Source organism: Scardinius erythrophthalmus, assembly GCF_964197995.2.
Source record: "Scardinius erythrophthalmus genome assembly, chromosome: 1".
In the NCBI taxonomy this organism is placed as follows: domain Eukaryota; kingdom Metazoa; phylum Chordata; class Actinopteri; order Cypriniformes; family Leuciscidae; genus Scardinius; species Scardinius erythrophthalmus.
This window is the reverse complement of record NC_138221.1, coordinates 55,556,502-55,581,852: the sequence shown is the minus strand read 5'-3', so window position 1 is coordinate 55,581,852 and position 25,351 is coordinate 55,556,502. Positions and strand designations below refer to the sequence as shown.

General features: G+C 39.2%; 1 protein-coding gene across 1 annotated transcript in view; it reads left to right on the top strand.

Moving 5' to 3' along the window:
- Positions 1 to 25,351, top strand: part of usp43b (ubiquitin specific peptidase 43b) — an 80,146-nt gene that overhangs the window by 14,444 nt on the left and 40,351 nt on the right. Inside the window, exon 3 of the mRNA XM_081372422.1 lies at positions 14,206 to 14,315. Within this exon, the coding sequence (XP_081228548.1) occupies positions 14,206 to 14,315 (110 nt within the window). The remainder of the gene's footprint in view (positions 1 to 14,205; positions 14,316 to 25,351) is intronic.

The following is a 25,351-nucleotide window of genomic DNA, read 5'->3' as shown; positions in this document are numbered from 1 at the left end:
TGAACAACAATGAGATAGCCTTCACAAAATGTACTGTTGTGAAGTGCCTCTTTTTTTTTTATGTGAGGGAACCTCTCAAACCCATTTCTATCCAGGTTCAAAAACCTCAGAAACGTCCTGAAGACCAAACCAGACTATACTGACTTCACTGGTTCTTAAAAGCTGGGGCAGACTTTCCATTCAAAGGTAGGCCTTTTAGCTCATGCAGTGATGAACAGATAATCAAAAAGCAACTTATTAATGAAAAAATTCTAAATTAGTCACTTTTCAAAATGACAAACAAATAAACAGTTAAAATGATTTATTTAATTCATCTTTAATTCAAAAATCCATTTTATATATTTTTTTATAATTAAAAAATATTTTTTTACCTCGGATTCAGTGTATCCCAATAAGGATAAGTGCCTCAAAATGCCTCATTTATGAGTCAGTACACATCCTAAAAGGAGCATGACCCTCCTTCATACCAAGTATGAAGACATAGCCAGATCCCAGCAGACATTTTCAGACTCACTCTTGAAGACATTCATTATAAATGTATTATACATGTGTGTTCTAATGGAGGTTGACAAGTGCATGCCTGTAAACAAACAGCTAGATCCATCTCTCCTTCTCTCTCTCTCTCTCTCTCTCTCTCTCTCTCACACACACACACACTGACCCCGAGGCCACTGATTTTTGGCATTCCCTTCACTATGTTTACTGGGTATCACTCTGGAAACAGAACTGGTGTGAAGCCATCTCTCAATGGAATGAAAGGAAGCTTTTGTGAACGAGTGGATGAAAGAGACGCTTGTTCAGGACATATGGACTGAAGGAGAGCGATAGAGAGAGAGGTGCAAACCCCTTCCTGCAGCCCTCATAGAGGGTTTAAATTAATTTACAGTGATGTCATTATGACTGTGTCCAAAATTCTTACATCATTACACATTCTTTTTAATTAATCTTGTTATTACAGTAACTCTAGAGATAGTGCCATCTGTCGGTATTTTGTCATCGATGGACCACACAATACGCAGTACTATGGACTAAAAAACACATCCATCCATTTTCTTAACTGCCTTTCGCATAGGGTCAGAATAAAATAAAATAAAAAATAAAAATTAAGTTATTTCTTGCATAACTGCAAACCTGTATATAATGTCTAAAGAAGTTTGTCTAGCTTTTGAACGCCAGACCATGATCATCTCTGCAGCAGTTTGTGAGGCCATGGGACTGGCCCATGGGACTTTTTTTCAGTCTCACTCTATCAATATAACAGTAGGTCACACCACCTGCAGATGTTTTCTGTTGACTTCCTTTTTTCCAATATACATAACATCAGTAATGTCCATGAGTCAAAGTACAGAAAGCTGCTGGAAGTCTTCTGGTGTGGAGGAAACCACCTACTGTTGAACATCTGCAAGACAAAGGGGCTGTGTTGGACATCTGGGATATCAGGGAATTTCTGGAACTGCCCATGGGGAGCATGGGGAGCAATCCAAACCTGAGCAGCAAACTGGGCTGACCAGAGAAAGGTTGGCGCGGGCTGTACTGTATGAGGTGGGCTTTTCAACTTCTGGCAGCAGCAGAGATGTTCTGCTAGTGGCGCAGGTGTTCTTCTGTCAGTTTGGAGAGCAAGACCAGCTCAGGAGATTCCATTAATGTGATCTGATAACTAGGTATACAGATTTAGAAAGTTATGAGAAAAAAAATAAAAAAATCTTCTGCATTATATTTTTCTCACTATTATTTTAGTATTTCATTATTATTATTATTATTCTTATTATTATTATTATTATTTTTCATTTATATATATAAATATATATATATATATATGATTAAAATAATACTGATTGTTATTGTATTGATTATTATAGTATTTTATTATTATGATTAAAATTGTATATATACAGTATATACTGTATATATATATATAAATATAATATAAATTAATTAATATTTATGTTTGATTTTTTTTTATGCAAGTAAAGTGTACCAACCAATCTCTTAAAAACTTATATCTCTATATTTATAAAAATAACAGAGTTAATAGTACTGAATTGATTGTATATATTATACATCATGTTGTTAGTTATTCAAATATAGAACTAATAATATTGAAAAAATATAGAGCATTTTGTCTAATTAAAAAATGCTTTGTACTACTCTCAGAATACTCTTGTGACAAGTGATACTGAGAAGCGACATCACATCCTTCCTTCCATCGGAGTTCGTTTCCCTTTCATTCCGTCACAGGTGCCTCGCAAAGGTAAATACGCTACATGAAGCGCCCCTCATTATTATTCATTTCACATACTCTCGGTTCTCCCTGACGATGTCTGAAAGGAAATAAACGCTGCTCTGCATCCAGTTCTGAAAGCTTGCCAAGAGCTCTTCTCCGCGGAGGACTAGCTTTTCTTTCCCCTTCTCTCTTCATCTCGGTCTCTCTGTCTCTCTTTGTGTATTTGCCCACTGGCATCTCCATAGAAACCAGCACAAGGTATGAAGCCAGGGTCTCACAGCATTGCTGGATGAATTGTTGCCCACCTCTAGGGAAAGACACAGAGGGAGAGAGGGAACATTGAAAGACACTTTTTTTTTTTTTGTTTTGTGCACGTCCTTATTGGACTTTCTATTCTTAGCTCTCGCTTAGCGGAGCTTCACTTCCTCTTCCTAAACAGATGGGGAGATTGTCTGTTTGCACAATGTTATTGATCAGTCACACTAATGAGATCTCCCCTGCATCTAAACACCTAAAATATTCATCTGAATCATTTCATATGAACACAAACCAAACAAACAGACGCAGGATTGCTCTAACATATGGGTCTGGGTTTTCAGCCGAAATTCTCATGGCAAGTACACACACATTTGAGTAATCACTAAAGTATTCTGCTGTACAATTATTTGAATGATTTTTTACACCTATTATTGCAGTATCAACGTTTTCCAGATAAATCCACCCTTTAATGACGTAAACAAAACAAATTGTAGTCGTTCACTTTACATGTTGTAGCCAGTCTCTTCCTGTCTAATTTGGAGGCTCTTGGCCTGATAAGCTGCAAAGGAAAACATAGACAGATATTGTGGAATCCAGTCATAAAAACTAGTTGTAAACTACTAAAAACTATTTTTCTATCCGGAATTTCACAGATTTCTCAGATTTTTGGATTAATCAAAGTAGGGCTTCTCTAAAATTGTTGCTGCAGGTTGATTTTTCTTTTCTTTCCCACGGGTTAAAGGTTGCTAAAGTCATTGGGCTAGTTTTGTTGGATAGACCTGGCAACCCTGCCTATAAACTGAACACATAATACGCATGCACATGACGTCACCGTTTTCACAAATTCATGTTTTTGTAGTTTACACAAATATGATTACATGAACGGCCAAAACGCAAAAAAAGTACAGGTTTTTTTCGTTGAAAACAGTGTCGTGTAAACGGTGTCACAGTGTCTGGTTGGTGTTCCCTGGTTTTCCCCTAGAGGTCTCTCTTCCCTATTCTGTCATCCTTGCGTCATGAACTACATATCCCATAATGCCTACCTGGACTCATTTGATTATTGCACTCAGCTGTTCCCCATTACCTTGTTTGTATCTGTCTATTTATACCCTGTCTGTTTCAGTGTTTGTCATGGAGTCCTTGTTTTATGTCACAGCACTTCTGACGTTTGCATCTGCCCTGTTCTTGTTTGTTTCTTGTGTTTTGGATTGCCTTACTGGATATTTGACCCTTGCCTGGACTAGTTGTGAGTACGGATTACCCAATAAATACTGCTCTTGGAACTTGCCTATTTCCCTGTGTGTGTGTATCGTGACAGAAGGACTCCATCCAAATGTCAAGATCCAGCAGTACGGGTTTCCGTATCCTTCCCCCTACTGGGAGGAGAGGAACCCAGCATGGTGGAGTTTCTCGAGCCGGAGAGACGGAACCGCGTTTGAACATTTTTCAGTGTTTCGCGCTTTGGGCCAGTCAGACTGAGGAGGCCATGACAGTCAATTCCCCCGAGTCCCCTTCCATCAGACACGGACAATCATTTGAGGGAACTCATCTGGCCAGGTTTTCTGGGACCCGTGGAGGTCGTGGGAGGGGAGGTGCTAGATGTGAGCCCCGGCACCACTCTCCACTTCAGTCTCTCTTCGACCCTGGGCTGATGATGCCCAACCCAGAGCTCCCTTCACCACAGGTTCTGTTCAGCCCAGAGCCTGCTATTCGCCATCAAAGAAGGCGGAGGAGAAGGAGGACTTCCTGCCTCCCCAATGTACCAGAAGCCGTTCCCGAACAGCACGCTGTCATCCTGGAGGCCGTGCCCGAACAGCCCGCCGAGCCTGTTCACCTCACGCCTGCTGAGCCTGTGTCTTCGGACAAGATGGCCGCCGCCGAGCCTGTTCACGTCACCCCTGCCGAGCCTTTGTCTTCGGACAAGATGGCCGCCGCCGAGCCTGTTCACGTCACGCCTGCCGAGCCTGTGTCTTCGGACAAGATGGCCGCCGCCGAGCCTGTTCACGTCACGCCTGCCGAGCCTGTGTCTTCGGACAAGAAGGCCGCCGCCGAGCCTGTTCACGTCACGTCTGCCGAGCCTGTGTCCCCTGACAAGATGGCCGCCGTCGAGCCAGTGTCTGTTCCTGAGCCGGAGCCGGTGTCTGTTCCTGAGCCGGAGCCGGTGTCTGTTCCTGAGCCGGAGCCGGTGTCTGTTCCTGAGCCGGAGCCGGTGTCTGTTCCTGAGCCGGAGCCGGTGTCTGTTCCTGAGCCGGAGCCGGAGCCGGAGCCTGTTCCTGTGTCTGTGTCTGTTCCAGTTCCGGAGCCTGTGTCTGTGTCTGTTCCAGTTCCGGAGCCAGTGTCTGTTCCTGAGTCTGTGCCTGTGCTTGTGTCTGTTTCTGTGTCTGTTTCTGAGTCGGTGGTGTCTGTTCCTGAGCCCTCAGTGACCGCGACACTGGCCATTATGACCACAGCCATGTGGTGTGTGTGGGCTATGCACACACTTGAACCGGTGGTGTCTGTTCCTGAACCGGTGGTGCCAGTTCCAGTTCCCGAGCCGGTGGTGCCAGTTCCAGTTCCAGTGCCAGTTCCGGTGGTGCCAGTTCCAGTGCCTGAGTCGGTGGTGCCAGTTCCAGTGCCTGAGTCGGTGGTGCCAGTTCCAGTGCCTGAGTCGGTGGTGCCAGTTCCAGTGCCAGTTCCGGTGGTGCCAGTTCCAGTGCCAGTTCCGGTGGTGCCAGTTCCAGTGCCAGTTCCGGTGGTGCCAGTTCCAGTGCCTGAGCCGGTGGTGCCAGTTCCAGTGCCTGAGCCGTTGGTGCCTGAGCCGGTGGTGCCAGTTCCAGTGCCAGTTCCAGTTCCAGTGCCAGTTCCGGTGGTGCCAGTTCCAGTGCCTGAGCCGGTGGTGCCAGTTCCGGTGGTGCCAGTTCCAGTGCCTGAGCCGGTGGTGCCAGTTCCAGTGCCTAAGCTGGTGGTGCCAGTTCCAGTGCCTGAGCCGGTGGTGCCAGTTCCAGTGCCTGAGCCGTTGGTGCCAGTTCCAGTTCCTGAACTGGTGGTGTCTGTTCCAGTTCCTGAGCCTTGGCCACCCGAGGGGTCTTCTCCGCCGTGGCCGCCCGAGGGAGAGTCTCCGCCCTGGCCGCCCGAGGGAGAGTCTCCGCCCTGGCCGCCCGAGGGAGAGTCTCCGCCCTGGCCGCCCGAGGGAGAGTCTCCGCCCTGGCCGCCCGAGGGAGAGTCTCCGCCCTGGCCGCCCGAGGGAGAGTCTCCGCCCTGGCCGCCCGAGGGAGAGTCTCCGCCCTGGCCGCCCGAGGGAGAGTCTCCGCCCTGGCCGCCCGAGGGAGAGTCTCCGCCCTGGCCGCCCGAGGGAGAGTCTCCGCCCTGGCCGCCCGAGGGAGAGTCTCCGCCCTGGCCGCCCGAGGGAGAGTCTCCGCCCTGGCCGCCCGAGGGAGAGTCTCCGCCCTGGCCGCCCGAGGGAGAGTCTCCGCCCTGGCCGCCCGAGGGAGAGTCTCCGCCCTGGCCGCCCGAGGGAGAGTCTTCGCCCTGGCCACCTGAGGAAAAGTCTCTGCCCTAGCCGCCCGATGGACTGACGTTTCTGCCCTGGCCGTCTGCACAGCTTGCTTCGCCCTGGCCACCTGAGGAAAAGTCTCTGCCCTGGCCACCCGATGGACTGATGTTTCTGGCCGGGCCATCTGCACAGCCTGTTTCGTTTTGGCCGCCCGACGGTTCGTCTCCGCCATGGCTGTCCGAGGGGTCGTCTGCTTCGCCCTGGCTGCCGGCTAAGCCATCACCCTCTTTTCCTGTTCCCCTCCATGGACCTGGCCCCCCGTCCCTCCCCCTGATCCTTCGTTGTTTCACCTCCCTCCTGAACTCTTTGTTTTGTTTTTGTTTTTTTTCGGGTCTTGGTGCGTCTGGTAGCCGCTCCGTAGAGGGGGGGTTATGTCACAGTGTCTGGTTGGTGTTCCCTGGTTTTCCCCTAGAGGTCTCTCTTCCCTATTCTGTCATCCTTGCGTCATGAACTACATATCCCATAATGCCTACCTGGACTCATTTGATTATTGCACTCAGCTGTTCCCCATTACCTTGTTTGTATCTGTCTATTTATACCCTGTCTGTTTCAGTGTTTGTCATGGAGACCTTGTTTTATGTCACAGCACTTCTGACGTTTGCATCTGCCCTGTTCTTGTTTGTTTCTTGTGTTTTGGATTGCCTTACTGGATATTTGACCCTTGCCTGGACTAGTTGTGAGTACGGATTACCCAATAAATACTGCTCTTGGAACTTGCCTATTTCCCTGTGTGTGTATCGTGACAAACGGCACCTCTGAGTATTAGTTACTCATTCACTCTAAGTCTTTACTACAAACCGCCAAAATAAAAGTTTGGTTCAACTTGAATTGTGATATATCTGTTTAAAAAACACTATTGTGTCGAACTTAAAAAAAAAAATATATATATATTGATTAAAATGTAATCAATGCTTTTTAATTATTACAATTTTATTAAACAGATTCCAGAAAGGATTAAATCCAGAAAAATGAAAATGGAAAACACATAATAAAAAAATAAAATAAAAACCCTGCTTTATGATAATAGAGTCAAAAGTCTGGTCCCACAAGACGAGTTTTGCACAAAACTGGGATTTTTTTTTTTTTTTTTTTTTTTTTAAAGAAAGTATTGTGGTATATTTTTCCCTGCACCTGACTTGAGTTAAACTGGCTGTCCCAGACACCTATGAATTTATACTCTACTAAGCATACTTTAATACCTGTTCGAGTTGGCCAACGTCTCAACCTTTTTGAACACCATCACTTGGGAATAAGTCGCTCCATTAAACACTATCACTTGAGAATAGAAGTAAGATCTCAAGTGTCTAACCTACTGCGCAGCAATAATCAAACACAGACTCCAGACAATCTTTCGAACATGCTTTAATATCGGCCAGAGGACCTCAGACAAATTTCAGAGAGAATCCCAGCTCCATCAAAAATACAACAGTTTATAAAGGATAGAAATACAGAACACAGCAAAATAGCATAATATACTACTCGTGATCATTGTATCATTTTTGTCGTATATGATTGGTTCAATTTGTGCAAAACAGCACCCACCTATTTAGATATTCGAATCATCAGAGTCATGGGGTTGGTGGTTCAATGTTATTTCATCGTTGATTACTCAATCTGTCATGGGACTATTCAATTTAGAATAACTGTCTATATATTTAGAGTTTCCACTCTTTTGAACAACAACCTTGCTAAAAAAAACTGCTGATACATTATTATTCTCAAATATTAAATGTTAGGCCTGTAAAGAGAAAGAAATGTTAGTTCATGGTTAGTCTTTAAAATTTCCACTACAGCATCAGGAAACTTCTCAACTATTCTTATAGATATCTAAGATTTACTGTATATTGTCCTGAAACTTATCTGGTTGCCCAAGTAAGAAACTATACATGCATACAGTATAAGGGAAGACAACAAACACATCTTTTAATCATTAATATAAAGACCCTTCACAATCATAAAAGGCCAATCTCTCTTTGAACATTGTCTTGCAAGTCTTGAACTATATGTAGAGTGAAACAGCATCATCCTTCAAGCAAAAAGACTAGTTCTTTACCGGAGGAAGGAGGTGGATACCATCTATGATTTAAATAGTGTTTAGGTCTTGTAATTACATTCGAGGCGCACATGAAAACACTTTTGAATTAGTATAAACACTGACTCTCCTCAATCAGCATTTCTTCTCTGACACTAGTCTTTCCATCATTCTCTTGCTTACATTCTGACTGAACAACGCTAACATTAGCAAGGCAAACATCCACAGCTCCAGACACATCATTTAACAACTGTCTCTCACAGACTGACGGGACATAATTATTTTTAATTAAATGCCTGCCCTGTTTTACCACAGTATATTTACATAGTTAATGCTTAATTTCCTCCTCGTGGAATTGCGCAGAAAACTTTTGGAAGAAATGTGGAAGAAATGCAAACAACATTGATAGGGCACATGCAGTGCCCCCTTTATTTGGACACTTAAACTACACACAAAAATGTCTGAATTTAAAGCAATACAGTTTGTAAAGCAAAATTCATTCAGAATAAAGTCATTTTCAAAAACTCCCATATACAAACAAGCACGATTAGGTGCCATTTTGCTACCCATTGCAGTACTTTTCACTTGTTAATAAAAATCATCCTGAAAACCTTTTTAGTCAAGACAATGCTTGCTAAATCGAATAAACGTGCTGTACTAGGTTTTACATCCACAGATCTTTGTGTTAGAAATTGTTCTAAAAGCAAGTAAACCTTCAGTAGTAGCAAAAGTAGCAAGAAGCACATCATCAACAGAAAAGTCAACACCATATAATGATTCAATAAAATCCATAGAATCTCTTGCATAAGATGACAACATGGGTACATATGGTTTGATATAAAAATCCACTGAGAATATCCAGAAATATTCTCAGTGAGGCTACAAATACTGCTCACAATAGTACGACCCTTGTTTTTTTTTGTTTTTTAGGTCACATGACTTGTATTATTTGTCACATGTTTTTTTGTGTGTGGGCCCAATTAAAGTGATTACCTGTTTCTATTTAAAGTTGACTTTACTCGAAATTGGTATTGTGCCTGATAAAGAACTGATGGTCGAGACGTTGTGCTATTAATACAATTTCAGTGTGCGGACTTCACGCGTCTTCTTTTTTTGGTTTCTGTTACTTTGTTGTCCTGCGCCTGAACCCAGTCTGGGTGTTTGGGATGTGCACACCTGTTTTGTATTTTTGATTCTTCAGAGATCTCCTGTAGGCCATAAGTAGAGGTGCCATTCTTCATCCCTTTCTTTCCTCTCCATCTTTTAAAAGGGGGGATATTTTTAGTTTGGAGCCCAGCAGGTAGTCTTTCTCTGAGGAAGTGGGATGTCCATTATATATTAATGTATCCGGTGTATGTGTGTGTTTCTATGTTTAAGCGGTTTAAAAGGCTCTTTTTGCTTATCTGGGCCATGCTGTGTTGCGGCCACTACAACAGATGCACTGAATCTATCCCTCCACAAGGTATACGCATCCATCTGTCTGATCAGGGTTGTGAATTATTCATCTAAATGCCATTACTGTGACAGCATGTATTGCCCGACTATACTTTTCAAACATATATCTTCACAGCAAAGTGCAGTTTCTTCTACATATATTTGATGGTTTTGACTGATGACACTTAAGACTGAAGAATGATGAAAGACTGGACATAAACACCACTGATAATGATTTAGGAAGCTCAGCCAAAATTACCCTGGCAGAGGATAGAAAGTAGTGATTATGAGAACAAATGATGAGAGTAAAAACTGCCTGCTTCACCTATTTGCTAATTTAAAACATAATTTCTCCTATTCATTTTTAATGTCGCAGTGCTTTAATTAAAAGGAGATCCGTGCAAGCTTGCAGAAACACATGTTCTCTATATGCTAATGATTGCAGAACAAATCTACATATGGCCTTATTTCAATTTCTCAGACCAGCTCACATGTTCCGTTAACTGCATCTCCCTTGCAAAAAAAAAAACTTTAAAGAGATAGTTCACTCAAAAATGAACATGTGCCATTTTTCATGGTGCTGTTGAGCTCAAAAAGCAACACGAAAGTAGTCCATATGACTTTTACGCTATATTCCAATCCAAAGGGAAACTGAAACAGAAATGGGAGAAAATGAAACTAAGTTTGACAATCAATGCCAAGTAAGGTGCGGTCACCTCGTGAAATCCCTTTCAGCTTTCTGTTGGTCAACAAAATCACTTGTGAAAACTCACCAAAAAACACTGAATGTTACCGTGCCTTCTGTTACAAAATCAAAGAAGTTTGACATAATCGGTGGCACCCCATTTTTAATAAGCCTTGAGATGGATTATGGTACTTTTATGATGTGTTTTTGTTTTGAAGCTTAACAGCCCCAATTTAATTTTTAAGTTTGTTGGAAGTAAATTTACATTATTTTAATTTGTAAGGGAACAATTAAATACATAAATTAGAAAAGTCTACAGGTGACCATTGCCGAAATGGATTGCATGTTGTTTTTGAACTTGAGCTACTTGTATATCAATTGTTGCAAAGCAGAATCATCTAAATTCTTAAAATCAATTGTGACAATTTTGTCAGCATGAAATGGAAGAAGTTGCGGTATTGTCTTCCCTATTTCCGAGTGAAACGACTTCTTGAATGAAAAAAAAAAACAGATTTGTCCATCAGGAATTCTTTGGATCGGTGGAAGTTCTTAATTGTCCATTTTTATTTCATGGTGTCTTTAAGTGGTTTGGAGATGTGATCCTCTTCCTGGTCAGGACACGGTTAAAGATGAGGCTGTCTTAAACACTCACTTACAGGCTCCAGATGCAACACATCAAAGTGCTGCCCAACCTGCCATTTTCAAACGACACCTTTGGCACCGGGTACATTTGGCCGTGTTTCAAGCAGCTTGTGCTCTCCTACTCCGATTGCACCAGTTCACTCATCCACTACCACCTCTATTCAAAACAAGGATCACATTGTGGGTCATCCAAACCCTTTGATGTCTGTCTCATTCTTCATGAAGCATGAACAATATAGTACTGGTGAGACGAAGCTAAACCATTTAATTTATCCATAATGTCCTTTAATTTAACAACAGTGTGTTTGTCTGCACAATCGAGACTAATGTTTGTTAGTAAATAAAATAATAAAAACCACTATAACTCACAGAGCAGCCTCAGTGGTAGGTTTGTTAAAATGCAGCGAAGAGAAAGCAGTGATTCCACAGGTTTCAACGTTGCAAGGATCTAGAGGAAAAAAAGCAATGCTTAGAGAAAGTGACACTCACACTCTTAAAAACAAAGGTTCCACAAGTTTTTTTTTTTCGCAATGTTTTTTTTTTTTTTTTTATCTGCCACATCATTGAATTATCTTCAACTGGGGGCCTTTTCAGTGATTAGGCTATTTGCGATTTAATTTGAAAGTGTTATAATTCAGTTAAACCGATTCATTCATGAACAATAGGTTCTCTCATTCCAGCAGTATGGAATGGTACTCAAGTTACTATCAAGAGATACATTCCCTACTAAGGGTCTGGGACCATTTATCTTCTGGGACCTTAACACTCATTAACCAGGCTGGGGCAGGCAGAAGAATTTAGGGAAGTGATAAGCCCACTTGTTGAATAACGGCCTGAAGTCTTTTCCTCCTTTCTGCCCTACACAGATAACAATGGAATGTGTATTCGTACAGCAATTCATTTCATAGTGTTGTGCCTGTGGGACTTAGTACTCAGCTCTCAGTAGAAATCACAAGGCCAAACACGTCACTGGGGGAAAAACTTCTTAGACAGCAGCCCTAGAGGATTGAAATTGATTCTGCAAAATTACATTTCCATTAGAGACCCGCTGTACTGCAATATTATTATGATGATTTCTCTTTTGAGAGGCATGTAGCTTGGCAACAAGCTACAGTACTTACGCTACTATAAAAGATATTAACAATAAAATATCTACCACAAGATATAATACATGTAATTCAAGCGCCTAATGTTCTGCCATAGAAACATTGAGGGTATTTGAATGTGTTAACTCAGTTAGAATCTTAATTATGCACTGAACAAATAAATATACTTTCAATTAAACTTTAAAAAAATGGTACAGTATAAACAGTCAAAAAAATATAGTAATGAACCGCAACATCTGGGAATAATTTTTTAATCAATTCAAAAACGAGTACACTTCCAACAAACTGATTCACTGGAACACATCTGATTTTCCAATGCTACATATGAAAGAGAGGGATGTTTAGTACACAGATTCACTTGAATGAATCAAACTAGAATGATTCAAACTGTTTAGGTTGAACTGATTCTCTAGAATGAATCAGAAAATTTAGGATGAACTGATATACTATAATGAATCATAATGAATCAGACCATTAAAGGAACACTATGTATCTTTTCAACCTTCATAATATATTTCCAAGACCCTTGTGATGGTACATCGACTTACAATAGGTTGAATGACACGTCTGCCATAGCCTGACGGGGTCTGTATCGCTTTTACTGGCACTGCGTAACTTCGGGGTTCGGGTTGTAACCCGAGCACAAAAAGATCTACAAAATTCGACTGCTTTACGGCATACGTCACTTCCCCCACCACTTCCTCAAATTTGGACGTGAGAGGCCAACCAGCGTTTGTTTTCGGCTTTCGTGCATATGTTTTTGAGGGGTATTTACAACAGTGCAAGTATTCCAAAGCGACTCTAGGGGTCGCTGTTTGACAAAAACACAATTTCTCCACAGTGTGCCTTTAAGGATATACCAATTCACTATAATTAATCAAAATAGAATTAATCAGATCATTTAAGATTGATCAATTCACTAGAATTAATTAGTTCCACTGAGAGAGAGGACAGTTTAGGATATTATTTTAGTTTGCTCATATGTAAAGCTACAGCTGCAATACAATATCTAAAACAAGCAACACAGTAGCTAAAAATGTAGCTTGTTACTGAAAAATTAGCAGCACCAGTTTTAATTAGTTACTCCTCAACACTGCTCTTTTTTCAGCACAAATAAAGTACTAGACCCAATGAACAGTAATTACGTCAATGAACCCCAAGCCTTAGAAAGAGACAAGAGTATTTGTTCCTCTATGTGCTCTGGAGTACCATTCTGCATGAAACTCAAGGCCCTAATTATAGCTAAGGAGTATTAGTGCAGAAAAAGAGCGAAAGAGAAAAAATGGGGGTTTTAAATGTGGGGTGATAAAGACCACATTTTCTTCTGGAGGGTCAAAGAAAGGAGGTGAATGAACTCTCCCTATTACTCAAACTCTTGGGTGGTAAAGGGAAAGTTTCAATCATACACTTGCAAAAGTAGACATTCTCATCAGGACTTTGCTGTGTCTCTAGTTTCTTGCATGAAAAACCTCTTTTCAAGCATAAATTCCAACGCTTTCAGATTGTCAGTGAGGGGGCAGACATGACTCAGCTGACAGCAAGGAATTGTGGGGAGTGTCTTTCTCAAACATTTTGCCTTGCCAGACATCTTTGAAAGGAACCAACTGACTGAATCCAACTGCAAAGCTTTGATAAGGACAATATGCTTCCAAGGTTTTTGTTTTACTTAAGATGTTAGTAAAAGTCTGACTTTCTGAACATTTACAGATTTAAATTTGACAAAGCCTTGACCTACTTGTTTATATAAACCAAATGTAATATAAAAAGCTAAACCTATATGGATATAAAACAAAATGTTGTTTGACTGTGGTTAAAAATCCTCAGATCTTGGTTATAATGGATTATCATGCTCTAAAACAGGTGATAGAAGGTAATTGTTCATTCGTTTAGGTCTCAGACGCCACCACTCTGCTTTCATCTCATGGTGAAACCAGTTTAAACACTTTCTACTAGTTGTAGCCTCTACACCTGCCATTTTGTCTGACATAAAATCTTTTTGGTAAGGGAAACAGTCTCTACGACCTCTATCTTGTTTTGTGACCTTGAGAAGTGAATCAGTCCTCCCTGTGGTTTTTATCCTCTCGTCTTTCTTTTAGCTGTTTTCAAGTTCACTGCTGCCAGTATAAAACTTCAATACAAACTGTTAAAATGAGAACACAATATTGGCTCACTGGGTGAGGCAGAAGCCAGGTCGATCGATATTCTCACCAGCACCTCCTGGAAAGATGCATGGGGCGTTCTTGGTGACAGTGTATAAATGTGTGTATGACCTTTTATGTTTTTTTTTCGCAGGGTCAAGAAGGAGGTGATGAAAAGCCCATCTCTGATACCCTGACCCCACCACAGGCGCAGCCTGATGTATGTCACAGCTTTGTACAGGAGCACTTCCAGGCACAATACAAGTAAGTGCACTGCCAGCACGCAACACACAACATTTGGGGTTGTAAGATTTTTTTTGTATGTTTTTGAAAGAAGTCTCATATGCTCACCAAGGCTGCATTTATTTGATCGAAGAAGAAAACAAAAACAAAAACAAAAACGAGTAAAAACTGACTGTACTATTGTGAAGTATTACAATTTTAAATAACTTTTCTATTTGAATATGTTTTAAAATGTAATTTATTCCTGTGATGTCAAAGCTGAATTTTCAGCATCGTTCTTCAGTGTCACATGATCCTCCAGAAATCATTCTAATATGATGATTTGATGCTCAAGAAACATTTCTTATTATCATCAATGTTTAAAACAGCTGTCCTTCTTATTACCGGTATATATCTTTGTGTAAACCGTGAACTTTTTCTTAGGATTCTTTGATGACTAGAAATTTCAAAAGAACAGCATTTATTTGAGATAGAAATCTTTTGTAACAACGTAAATGTCTTAACTGTCACTTTTATGCATCGTTGCTGAATAAATAAATACATTTATTAAGAAAAAAAGCCTTACTGACTTCAAACTTGTATATGTTATTGTTAAATGTATATAAATTATATCAAAGTTATATATACATTTGGATTTTTCACAACCTAATTTATTATGACTTAAGAGCCAACTTATCCTACTATGACATTTGAAAGCATATTAGTAGCAAATAGCATACATGTACAAATGTGTACTACTAGTAATTTCCACTGGAATAAATTTTCTTCTATCACAGATCTTCACTATACAGTAGATAGTTAATGTATCTACACTATTTTGTTTAAAAAGCATATTGAAACCAACAGGTATTTGTGTTTTGGACACTGTTTTCAAAGCATACCAAGTCCATTTTATATATTATTATGTCCCAGTGACAAGCTGTTGTAACCCTTAAAGGTACAATTTTTGCTAATTTTCTTTCTGTGAGTTTTGAGAGAATGATGACTTATGAAAGACAAAAAATTCCCAGGACCAACTTCCCAAATCTGCCCCCCTCCACTTGAAATGCTATGAAATGAGATGAATCAGTTTATGTTAACTCCAGGGATACGGTCCCCTCTTTTCCCCCAGTTCAGCTAATCATCTGTGTTAACGGATATTGATAAAGCCAACAGATTTGGGATGCAGCATATGTCCAACTGCAGCAAGCTGTTCTTAGACAGAAGATCCAAACAAACCATCACCATCAATCAACTCCAATCAGGCCAGATGGTTTGGTTGTCCACAAGGGATCTCCATTTGAAGTCTCCATCAAAAAAGCAAATTCTTTAATTTAGTGGTCCATTTAAAGTTCTAAAACAAATACCTCCAGTCGGTTTCAAATAAAACAAACTTCACATTCAAACTGACTGCACAGACAACTCAAGCTATGTTTTTTTTTATGTAGTAACACACTTTATAGAAAAACAACACTATGTAGGACACCATACTATATCGATCAATCAATCAATCAATCTTTATTTATAAAGAATTTAAATTTAAATAGAAATTTAAAACCACCAAAGTGGACCAAAATGCTGTACAGAAAAATAAATAAAAGACATAAAATACATACTTTATACAAAGCATGTAATACAAATAAAACGAATCAAGAGACATAAAACATAAGAAAAATAGCCATACCATAAAAAACAATAAAATAAATGAACAAAATGTCAACGTCAGGTGTCAAAGGCCAAGAAGAAAAAGTGAGTTTTTAGAAGCGATTTAAAAAAGACAGTGAAGAGGCTTGTCTAATAGGCAGAGGCGGCCTCATATACTGAAGCAGACTCAACATGTGACTAAAATATATAGTGCAGATTTTATTTATACAGTCTACCAAGCCACTAAATGGTCTGTTCAGTATATTTACATTTAAGCACTTGGCAGACTCTTTAGTCTCAAAGTGACTAAAATTGCATTCAAGGTATACATTTAATCAGTTCATGCATTCCTTTTGAATCAAAACCCATTACCTTGGCATTGGTACCTTGGCTACAGGGTTGCACTATACAATATATTGAAGATGCTTTTAAAATATTGCTAAACCAACCAGCCAGACACAACATTGACTGAACTTTGCACAGTTATTGAACCAAACTGAATCAACACTGAGCTGACGTCAGCTAAACAATGACTCCGGTGTCTTCTGTTGTGCTGCTTATAGCTGAAATGAGCAAATTTCATAATTGATGAACTTTACACAGTTGAATCAACAGGAAATTACTTGAGCTGGGGAAAAAAAGACATTATTGTCTTCCGTAAATGCATGGCTTGGTGATTATTCCCTTAAACACTGCCGGTTATGTCTTAAGTGAACATACACAGTTGGGAAATAAGTTGCATGTGTAACAGTCTATTGGATCTGTGCATTCGATCTTGAAGTGACAGCAGCCTAATATTCCTGCTAGGGCTGTCACTTTACGTTCGAAAATCGATTGCACAATCGATCGGACCAACCAACACAAGTTTCGAAAACGAAAATAGGGAATCGATTTTAACGGTCTTTTCTCGGAACGCGTCCAGCTCGTCACGATACGCCCGCAGCGAACGCGCATCACACAGCAACTCTGACAAACACACATTATACTTCTGCATAATGTTTCTATTTTTACTACAAAAATGTGAATTCTGCCGGTATTCAGACAGTCTCATGCATACAGATACAGATTCAGGCTACGGTCAACAGTCGCCTACGTAGGCAACATTTGTTTGACTTTCCTAACCGTAAACACAGGCATGTTGAAGACTGAGGTAATGTTTTTCATTTATGCTATGGCAGTCCACTCTGCTTATTGCTTTTCGAGAATGTAGCACTCCTGTTTGTCATTGTGCACGAAACTTCACGCCAATAAATCAACAGGAATATTGCTGACTTGTACGCGTCTCAAGCGCCCTCTTTACGTTCGTCCTAATGCCTGTTGGTTGTCCGTGGATTTGCCCATATTTGGCGTTTAAAATGGAAACGTCTTTAGACATGGAAAATCGATTTTACAATAGATTCAATGAACACATATGTCTAAAAAATCGAACAGGATTTTTTCACAAAAGTGACAGCCCTAATTCCTGCTGCCATCTGTGTCATTAATGTTAATCAAACAGCAAAAGACAAAGAGAAAATCACTCACTGCTCGAGTACTACTAAATCTAGCAGGATTCATCTATATTTAATTCATACAGTGAAGACTGTGCAGTGTTGTTTTACATTTGATTACTTTATATTGATAAAGACTTCTGTTTTTTTTATTTTTATTATTTATTTCACAGAACTGCTATATTTGATAAGCTCTAAGCTGTTCCTAATCATCTCTAATATAAGGGAAACTGGGGGGGAACCGCAACAACCCCGACTTCAGAATCTAATATGTCTGCTCAGTGCATCAACAGTGAAACAGTAGTAATAGATTGTTTATTAACACTTCTGTTGGTCTGTGTCTCAAACTCAGTGGTGCACACAGTACTATCCAACCTCTATTTGTCGACATGATACTTGTATTCTGAAAGAGCAAGCACAACAAAGGTTTGCCTGGACGTGTCCATCTTAGTTTTCTGACTTGTGTACTAGAACATTCGACATCCCTCCTCCAAGGTAAACGGAACACAGCAATAGTCCCGCCTCAAACTCACACCACTGGTTGAGACATTACTGTGTTGAGATGCTTAAACAAACAGTAGAGTTTAATATTATTTCCGCATGTTAAACTGAGATAAAGGAAATTATTTTAAAATGTAAAAAATACAAAAACATCACCTTTAAATATGAAGATTCAGTCTTTTTATACCCTTTATGTATAATATAATATATTGTGAGAGTTTGAATCACATTCTAAAACCTAGAGAGTTCAGATCTTATATTACCTCTCAATCTTCTTCTCGCTCTAGTGGTGAAATGCAGTTAGCAGAGACAGTTTTGCCCTGTGCCTTCACTGCAGTTCTCCTCTGACACTCGTCTGAACAGTTTATGTCACTCATCCAGCCTCGCTTAAGCTGTTACCTGTGTTCTCACTGTCATTTTGAGACATCATTACATTACTTTATCCTTCTCTTTTGGCATCCACATCTCTTTTTTCCCACCCTCCATCTGCTGCTAGCTGGTTAATTTGTTTATTTTACATAAATTTTATGATGAATCACTGACATGTGATGTGAAATTACTGTTTATCATCACCCAACTACTGACAAAAAAATGCTCTGCACAAACACCTGGCCTGCAGTCCAGACATCAGCAAGCCTGAGCACATCAACACGCCAATATCTACACAGACAGACATAAAAACACTGATTAAATGTGTGACGTAGTCTAAACCTCCCGTTCATGAGAACTGTAATTAGTTTTGAAAATAACAGCATACTAGACATTTGCTCCTAAAGGAAGTAACTACTGTACTTTTAAAAATAAATCGTGAAATATCTGCCATTTCATCATAGTGTTGTTCAATGCCCATTTAAAAATGAAAAATATATTGTGGATCTGATTTTTAGCGATAACCTGTAAAAAGAGACCTACTGTGAACTGCAACATTGTTAATCATACATCATGTTTAACAGCATAATTCTTAGTAAAAAAATAAATAATAAAATAAATAAAAACTATTTCCCATGATTCTGCACATAAATATCCTGCAATCAGAGAATAGTGACAAGCAAAACACACCCAAAGATCACAACTCGGCACTGTCTGCGAATGAACATACTCAGATTATCTAAATATTTGTATGCATAATACAAATATAAAATAAAAATAATAAAAATAAAAGAATAAAAAAATGTATATATATATATATATATATATATATATATATATATACTGTATATATGTATGTGTGTGTGTGTATATATATATATATATATATATATATAAATATACTGTGTAATTAGTGGCTTTAATGAGGGACAGAACTAATCCCATGAAGCATTGAAAATGACAATCAAATTCTAAATTATATATACAGTATATATATTAAACATCATTAGATGAAAAGTTTTATATTTCTCCATCAATTATATTTCGCTTATGTCATTTTCTTTTTTCTTCAAATAATAGTTTGTAATATTCTAATTCACCTCGTAGCTGTCTTATAATCTTATAATTTTTTTGGGGAAAAAAAATTTCCAGAATCAAGGCCAGTGTAAAAAAAATAAGCATGCACTGTTGCACTAGGTCCACAGCATTCCCATCCCTGATCCTGGAAGTACCTCCAGCACTGCACAATTAAGAGCTGTGTCCCAATTCAGAGGAGGCCTCCTTCGAAGGGACGCATACTTCCCACGAAGGTCGGACTGAACACAACACCACAAAGCACCAGAGATTTCCAGTAATTACAAGAAAGTTCAGGCCAAACCATCTCTTTCTAATGTTAGTTAGGTGGTACAGTGTCATCTCATAGTCGCTTTTATCCCGAGGCCCAGAGGTTGATCGTTTGTGGAAGAAACTGTTGAAAGAGCTTCAGTTGCAGCACAGCAGGAGAGAAGGTTTAAAAGTCAGATTCATTGCGCTGTATACAACGACAGGCCCTGTGTGGAATTTAAATGACTCCCACTCAAGTGGCCTTCATACTAATGCAGATCATGGCACGGATGTTATTCACATCAACGCCTTCCAAATATTTAGCTAGCTCCTTCTGTTGTCTGGAGACCAGTAAATATTGAGCTTATATTTGCTTATTTGTTTGCACTAATAATATGATCCTAATTTGTCAATACAAAATAAATTACAGTATGATATGATATTAAGATTTAAGATACTAAGATTTGCCAGCATACAACAGCACATGGCACTAGATATTGCATCCCACAATGCAACTGACTCAACCCTTTTTTATAACCAGTATGGCAGGAAACCATATCAAGCATGATTTTTTATTATATATGCATATATACATATATATATATATACAACAAAAAAACTGTAAAACGTCCGCATCAAATACTGAAGATCCTAATAAGAATTACTTTGGTGCATACGCTAAAAAAAAACAAAAATAAAACAAGATGTGTGGGTTTTTTTTACAAAAATAACTTTATTTACAGGCCAAAAAAGTGCAAAGAAAAAGTGTTTTTAATTCATATCGTCATTTTGTAAAAAAAAACATACCATTTTTTGTGCTATAAAATAAAATATATTGTAAAATAATATAATAAAATAAACCGTAAAAAATATTTAACATTTAATTTAAAACATTTTATTTCCAAGACGACAACTAGAATACACCTACACGTAATGAGGTCACGTGACAACCTATGCTAAACACGAGGTCATGAGATCTGTAACATTAGGCTCGTTTAATGTGCGAGCAAAATGGACAGTTCTCTCTTCTCGTAGTGGTTTAGACACCTACGATATCAATGGTGGATATCGCAGGATTTACACTCATGCACTGTGTTGCTGATAAAATGGATGCAATTTTTTAAGTTCTGTTGCTTTTATATGAAAATAAATATAATTAAAGACACCCAAAGTACTTATTTATTTCCATTCAAAAGACGTGTTTATCGATAATTTTTACTTTAATTACAGACATGTTTTTATAAACATGACAACAATCACATAGAGATTGCACTGTCAGAGAGTTTGGGAATATTCACACAGAATTTATACACATAAAAACATGATATTAGAGTTTTAAAATCAAACATTTTAAAAGAGAACAATACATCAGAGTTGTTCAACCAATGAGCATTAAGCTGTCGTTAGCAAGTCGTTTCCCATTGTGCTTTTGATACTGCAGAATCCGACACGTCGCAAGAGTTTTTTGACATACTGTACGTCAGCATGACATCATAGCAAGGCTACGTCTACATTAATCCTGGTCCTAGTCCACACTAGTGTTTTTAGGCAGTTCCCTACGTTTCAGTGTGGATGAGAAACTTTTGGAAAATGCATGAAAAGACTAAATTCACCTTAACTGCGCATGCGGAAAACCTCACAAAAGCTCACTGAGATGATACAGACGGAAAAATAAATAATAAAGTTATCGCGCAATTCTTCTTACAGGATAATTTCACAACAAAATATCTCACCATTCAATGATGTGTCCAGGTCGCACTCACCATATGTTTGGTCTAAAACTGCTCTCATGTATTGCTGCAGGACAGCAAATGTGAGTACATTTTCTGTCATCTTTGCAGGACTGTGATATGAAGAGTGTGCAAAGTGACATATTTTAGCAGCAGTGTGAAAGTGAATAGCACATAACAGGCACAATACCGGTATAAACATGAATATCTATTGGTACAATATGCTTCACATGACTAAATTTACATTATCGTTTTTTAAATATCTCTGTTTTGACAGTCACACTACACCGCGAAAACGGATTTTTCAAATTTATCTACTTTGAAGAGCGTTTTCAAAAAGCTTTGTTTTCATTAATAAAACGTCGTTTCAGTGTGGACGGAAAGCCAAAACGGAGAGAAAAAGATGCATTTTCAAACGAAAATGTATTAGTCTGGACAAGGCCCATGTCGGACCACACCCGGACACATTTCTAACCGGAATGCATCTCGCCGTGATCGGTTCTGTGCGGATTTCGCTCATCTCAAACAAGTCTACTGCATTCACACGGGGCGTCATCATTTTGATGGAGGGCATGTCTGAATGCAATTGGCTAGCGTCTGCGCTAGGGTGTTTGCATAGGTGTTCTGATTGGCTGACGCCTAAGCTGGCGGTTGAAAAGTTGAACATTTTTCAACTTCTGCCGCAAGCAATGCCAGTGACGCAACGCATCGGAACCCACAATTCAAAAAATGTGTTTAAAATTTTTATTTAAAAACAAATTAGAACTTGGACTTCAAGAGAGACCACACCACACCATTGGATATAAACATCACAAATTCTTCCCTTTTTCTGAATGTGATAATGGTAGATGCACATGGGAAATTTTCTTTGTTTGTCTATATGTGTGAATGGTGTCTTGAGATGAACAATCCCTTGTTAGATCACCTCTTTTTGTCTCAGACGTTTATTATCATAGGCCACTTTATATGAATTAAACAGATTTGCATATCCTCCATCCTTAATGGAGCTCTCAGTTATTTTGAGACATCTCTCTCGTTCAAGGAAAACTGTGTTATGAACTGGTATGTTAAGTTCTGCATAGAAGATATGGTAAATATAATGACAGCTAGCATCAGAGAACCAAGAACAGGTTCTTATTCAGCCACTGAAGGCCATCTCAATTCGAAGAATCCTTGGAAGGCTCCCTTCATTCAGCTCGTTTCAAGTGTATCCTTCACGTCCTTCAATTACCAACAATCTTTTGCACACATTTCTTTTCGCATAAAATAACTGACAGAAAGAGTCTCAGCTGAGCTTGTCTGAGTTCATTATGAAATGTAATGCATGTTTTTTCGGACATGAAGGCGTACATGTTATCTTTTGTTTTGGTGTAAATTAATCACTTAACACTAAACTGCCAATAACGTGAGCCAGTGGGAGACCACAGACGATTATCTACATTAATAAAAAGCCAGCTTATAAAGATTTTTAATACAAAGTATTTTTCCAAAATTAAGTTTAAATAGTATTTTCATTCCGTGACCATTTGGGCGGGAACATGTGTAACGTAGTAATGTGCACTTACTAGACCGTCTTATTCTAGCATTTAATGCTGAGGAGGACTCAAGCTTACAAGCCTCAGAAGGACTGGACTAGGAAGGACACAGACTCACTAGGATGCAGCCTTCTGTTTGAGAAACATACAGAGTGACCAGTATAGTCCAAGTCCCGTTTGATTTTTAGTGAATCAGAAACATGAGCGACCAGTGTAGTCTGTTTCCAGAACAACAAAAGATTTTAATTATAGACTGAGATCATTTGGATTATTATACCTGTCATTTTACTATCCACATGTTCTTGGATCATGGTGTAAACGCAGCACTGCTGCTCTATTGTTTGTATTCAGCAGTAAGGACAGCTGATGTGTGTTTTACATACGTGGGTGAACGGCACCCGTAAAGCTCAGTGTTAAAACCTGAAGTCACCACATAGCACCCTGACAGCTGCTGGAGATGAACAGGGCTTTCCTTAACTCTCTAAAAATCTCTCTCTTCACCTCACTCTGTTTGTCTTTCCAACTGACAAGTGCCAGTAGGGAGAAGATGTGGAGAATTGTTTAAATTAAAAAGGCATTAATATAGTAAAGAGTGTTGGTGTGAGGGCGTGGTGCAGGCAGAAGAAGACGAAGTTCAAATGCAAACTTTTACTTGCGATATAATTCTAACAGGTACAGCAAAGACAGGCAGAAGGTACACACACTAAATACGACGGAGATCAGACCAGGACTGACAGAACAGACAGAACTTAAATACAAACACAGATTACACTGATTAACAGAACACAGGTGAGACAGATGACTATAGCCGCGTTTCCATTACCCTTCAAATTGCGCAAATTGAAATTGCGAATTGAAAATACGCTTAATGGAAACACGTAATTTTCGCAAAAACTCCCATTTATCACAAAAATAAATGTATGCTCGCATGAGGTGGTTTTTCAGGCAATTCAAAAAAGAAATATTTAGCAAAACTGCAATGGGAAAAGTTTTTGCGCATTTATAGGTCACCTGACGTAGCCTAGATGACGCGGTGTGTTTGGACAGAATACGAGACAGAGTTCTTTATTAAATTCATATAAGAGAAAATAATTACAGGAATAATGGATTCTAAACCTCAAATAAATGCCACAATCAAGACCTCGAGTCAGATAGGAGGGAGATACACTCAGAAACACCTCATAGGCCTATGTGCCGCTCACAAGTATAAGGGTCGTTTCTTACCATTAATGCTTGGAAAACACACATACATCTCCTTCGATTAATAATAATGGCTAGTGTAGTGGCTGGGATTAGTAGGCTACATAAACCAACGTCCGTTGCCATGGTTTTTGGAATGACTTATCGCGAGAGGAAAAAATTTTGTTTTAGTAATGAAAACGCTGTCATTTCGTAATAGTTTTTTGTCGACATTTAGAAAATATCGAAGTTTTGCGCAAATCTGTAATGGAAACTTGCCTTATGATGACTAAACAGGTGATACAACTGAACTGATAATGACGGTAACCATAGAAACAAAGGAGTGGCGGGAAAAGAACAAAGGCAAACAGGAATCAATCAAAACTCAAACTGAAAGTCCAAACAAACGCTGACACGTGACAGTTGGAGGTATTCTAAGAAGAATAGATTTTAAGTTAAACTATAAATCGAAATTAATTTCCATTACTTTCTTAGTGAAGGTTCCTGATCTGATTTTGCACAGTTTATTGGTGCATGTCATTCAAAATAAAACATTGTGTTCATAATATTTAATTAAAATGTAGTATAATAATAATAAACCGGAGTGTCTATTTACACTAAGTGCAAATAGCCCTCCTTGTTGGCAGAGGCTATTTACACAAACTCCTCCCTCTGGCGTCTGGTTGGACCAGATACAATTACGGAAGATGCCGAATTATCAACATTAGCAATAGTGTAAGGTGCAAATCGACGTGAGTCCGAATCCGCCTTTTGCCGAACTCGCTCTACTCCCTTTTCCCTCACATATCAGATCGGAAGGCATTTATTTCAATAAAAATGAAGAAAATATTCGAAAAGTACAAATAACGTGTCTAACGTGTGTTTAATAATAAAGTGTTTATCGGTTAGGGTTAAGGGTAGGTGCGGGGAGGGCATTATTGTCCCAATAAGGCGGCATCCATTTAATACTTTTAATAAATATGATCATTTACACTCTGTTATTACTCCATACCGTTTAATGTACAACAATACTGAGGTGCAAATAGCATCTGACACTATTTTAAGTATAAATGGCATCTAACTATAGTATTTACACTTGTTGCTAAGAAAATATACTATTTTCACTTAGTGACAGACAGACAGGCAGACAGACAGACTTCATCGTCAAAGTCATACAGGATCTGAATATGTACTGCTTTTGAAATCATGCTGTAAATGTCTGGCAAGGATGATGCAAAAAGCTGCAATTGTGATTTTGTGAGCACCAGTTTCCGTAGCTACAACAATAAGTCTTCCCAAGAGACGTT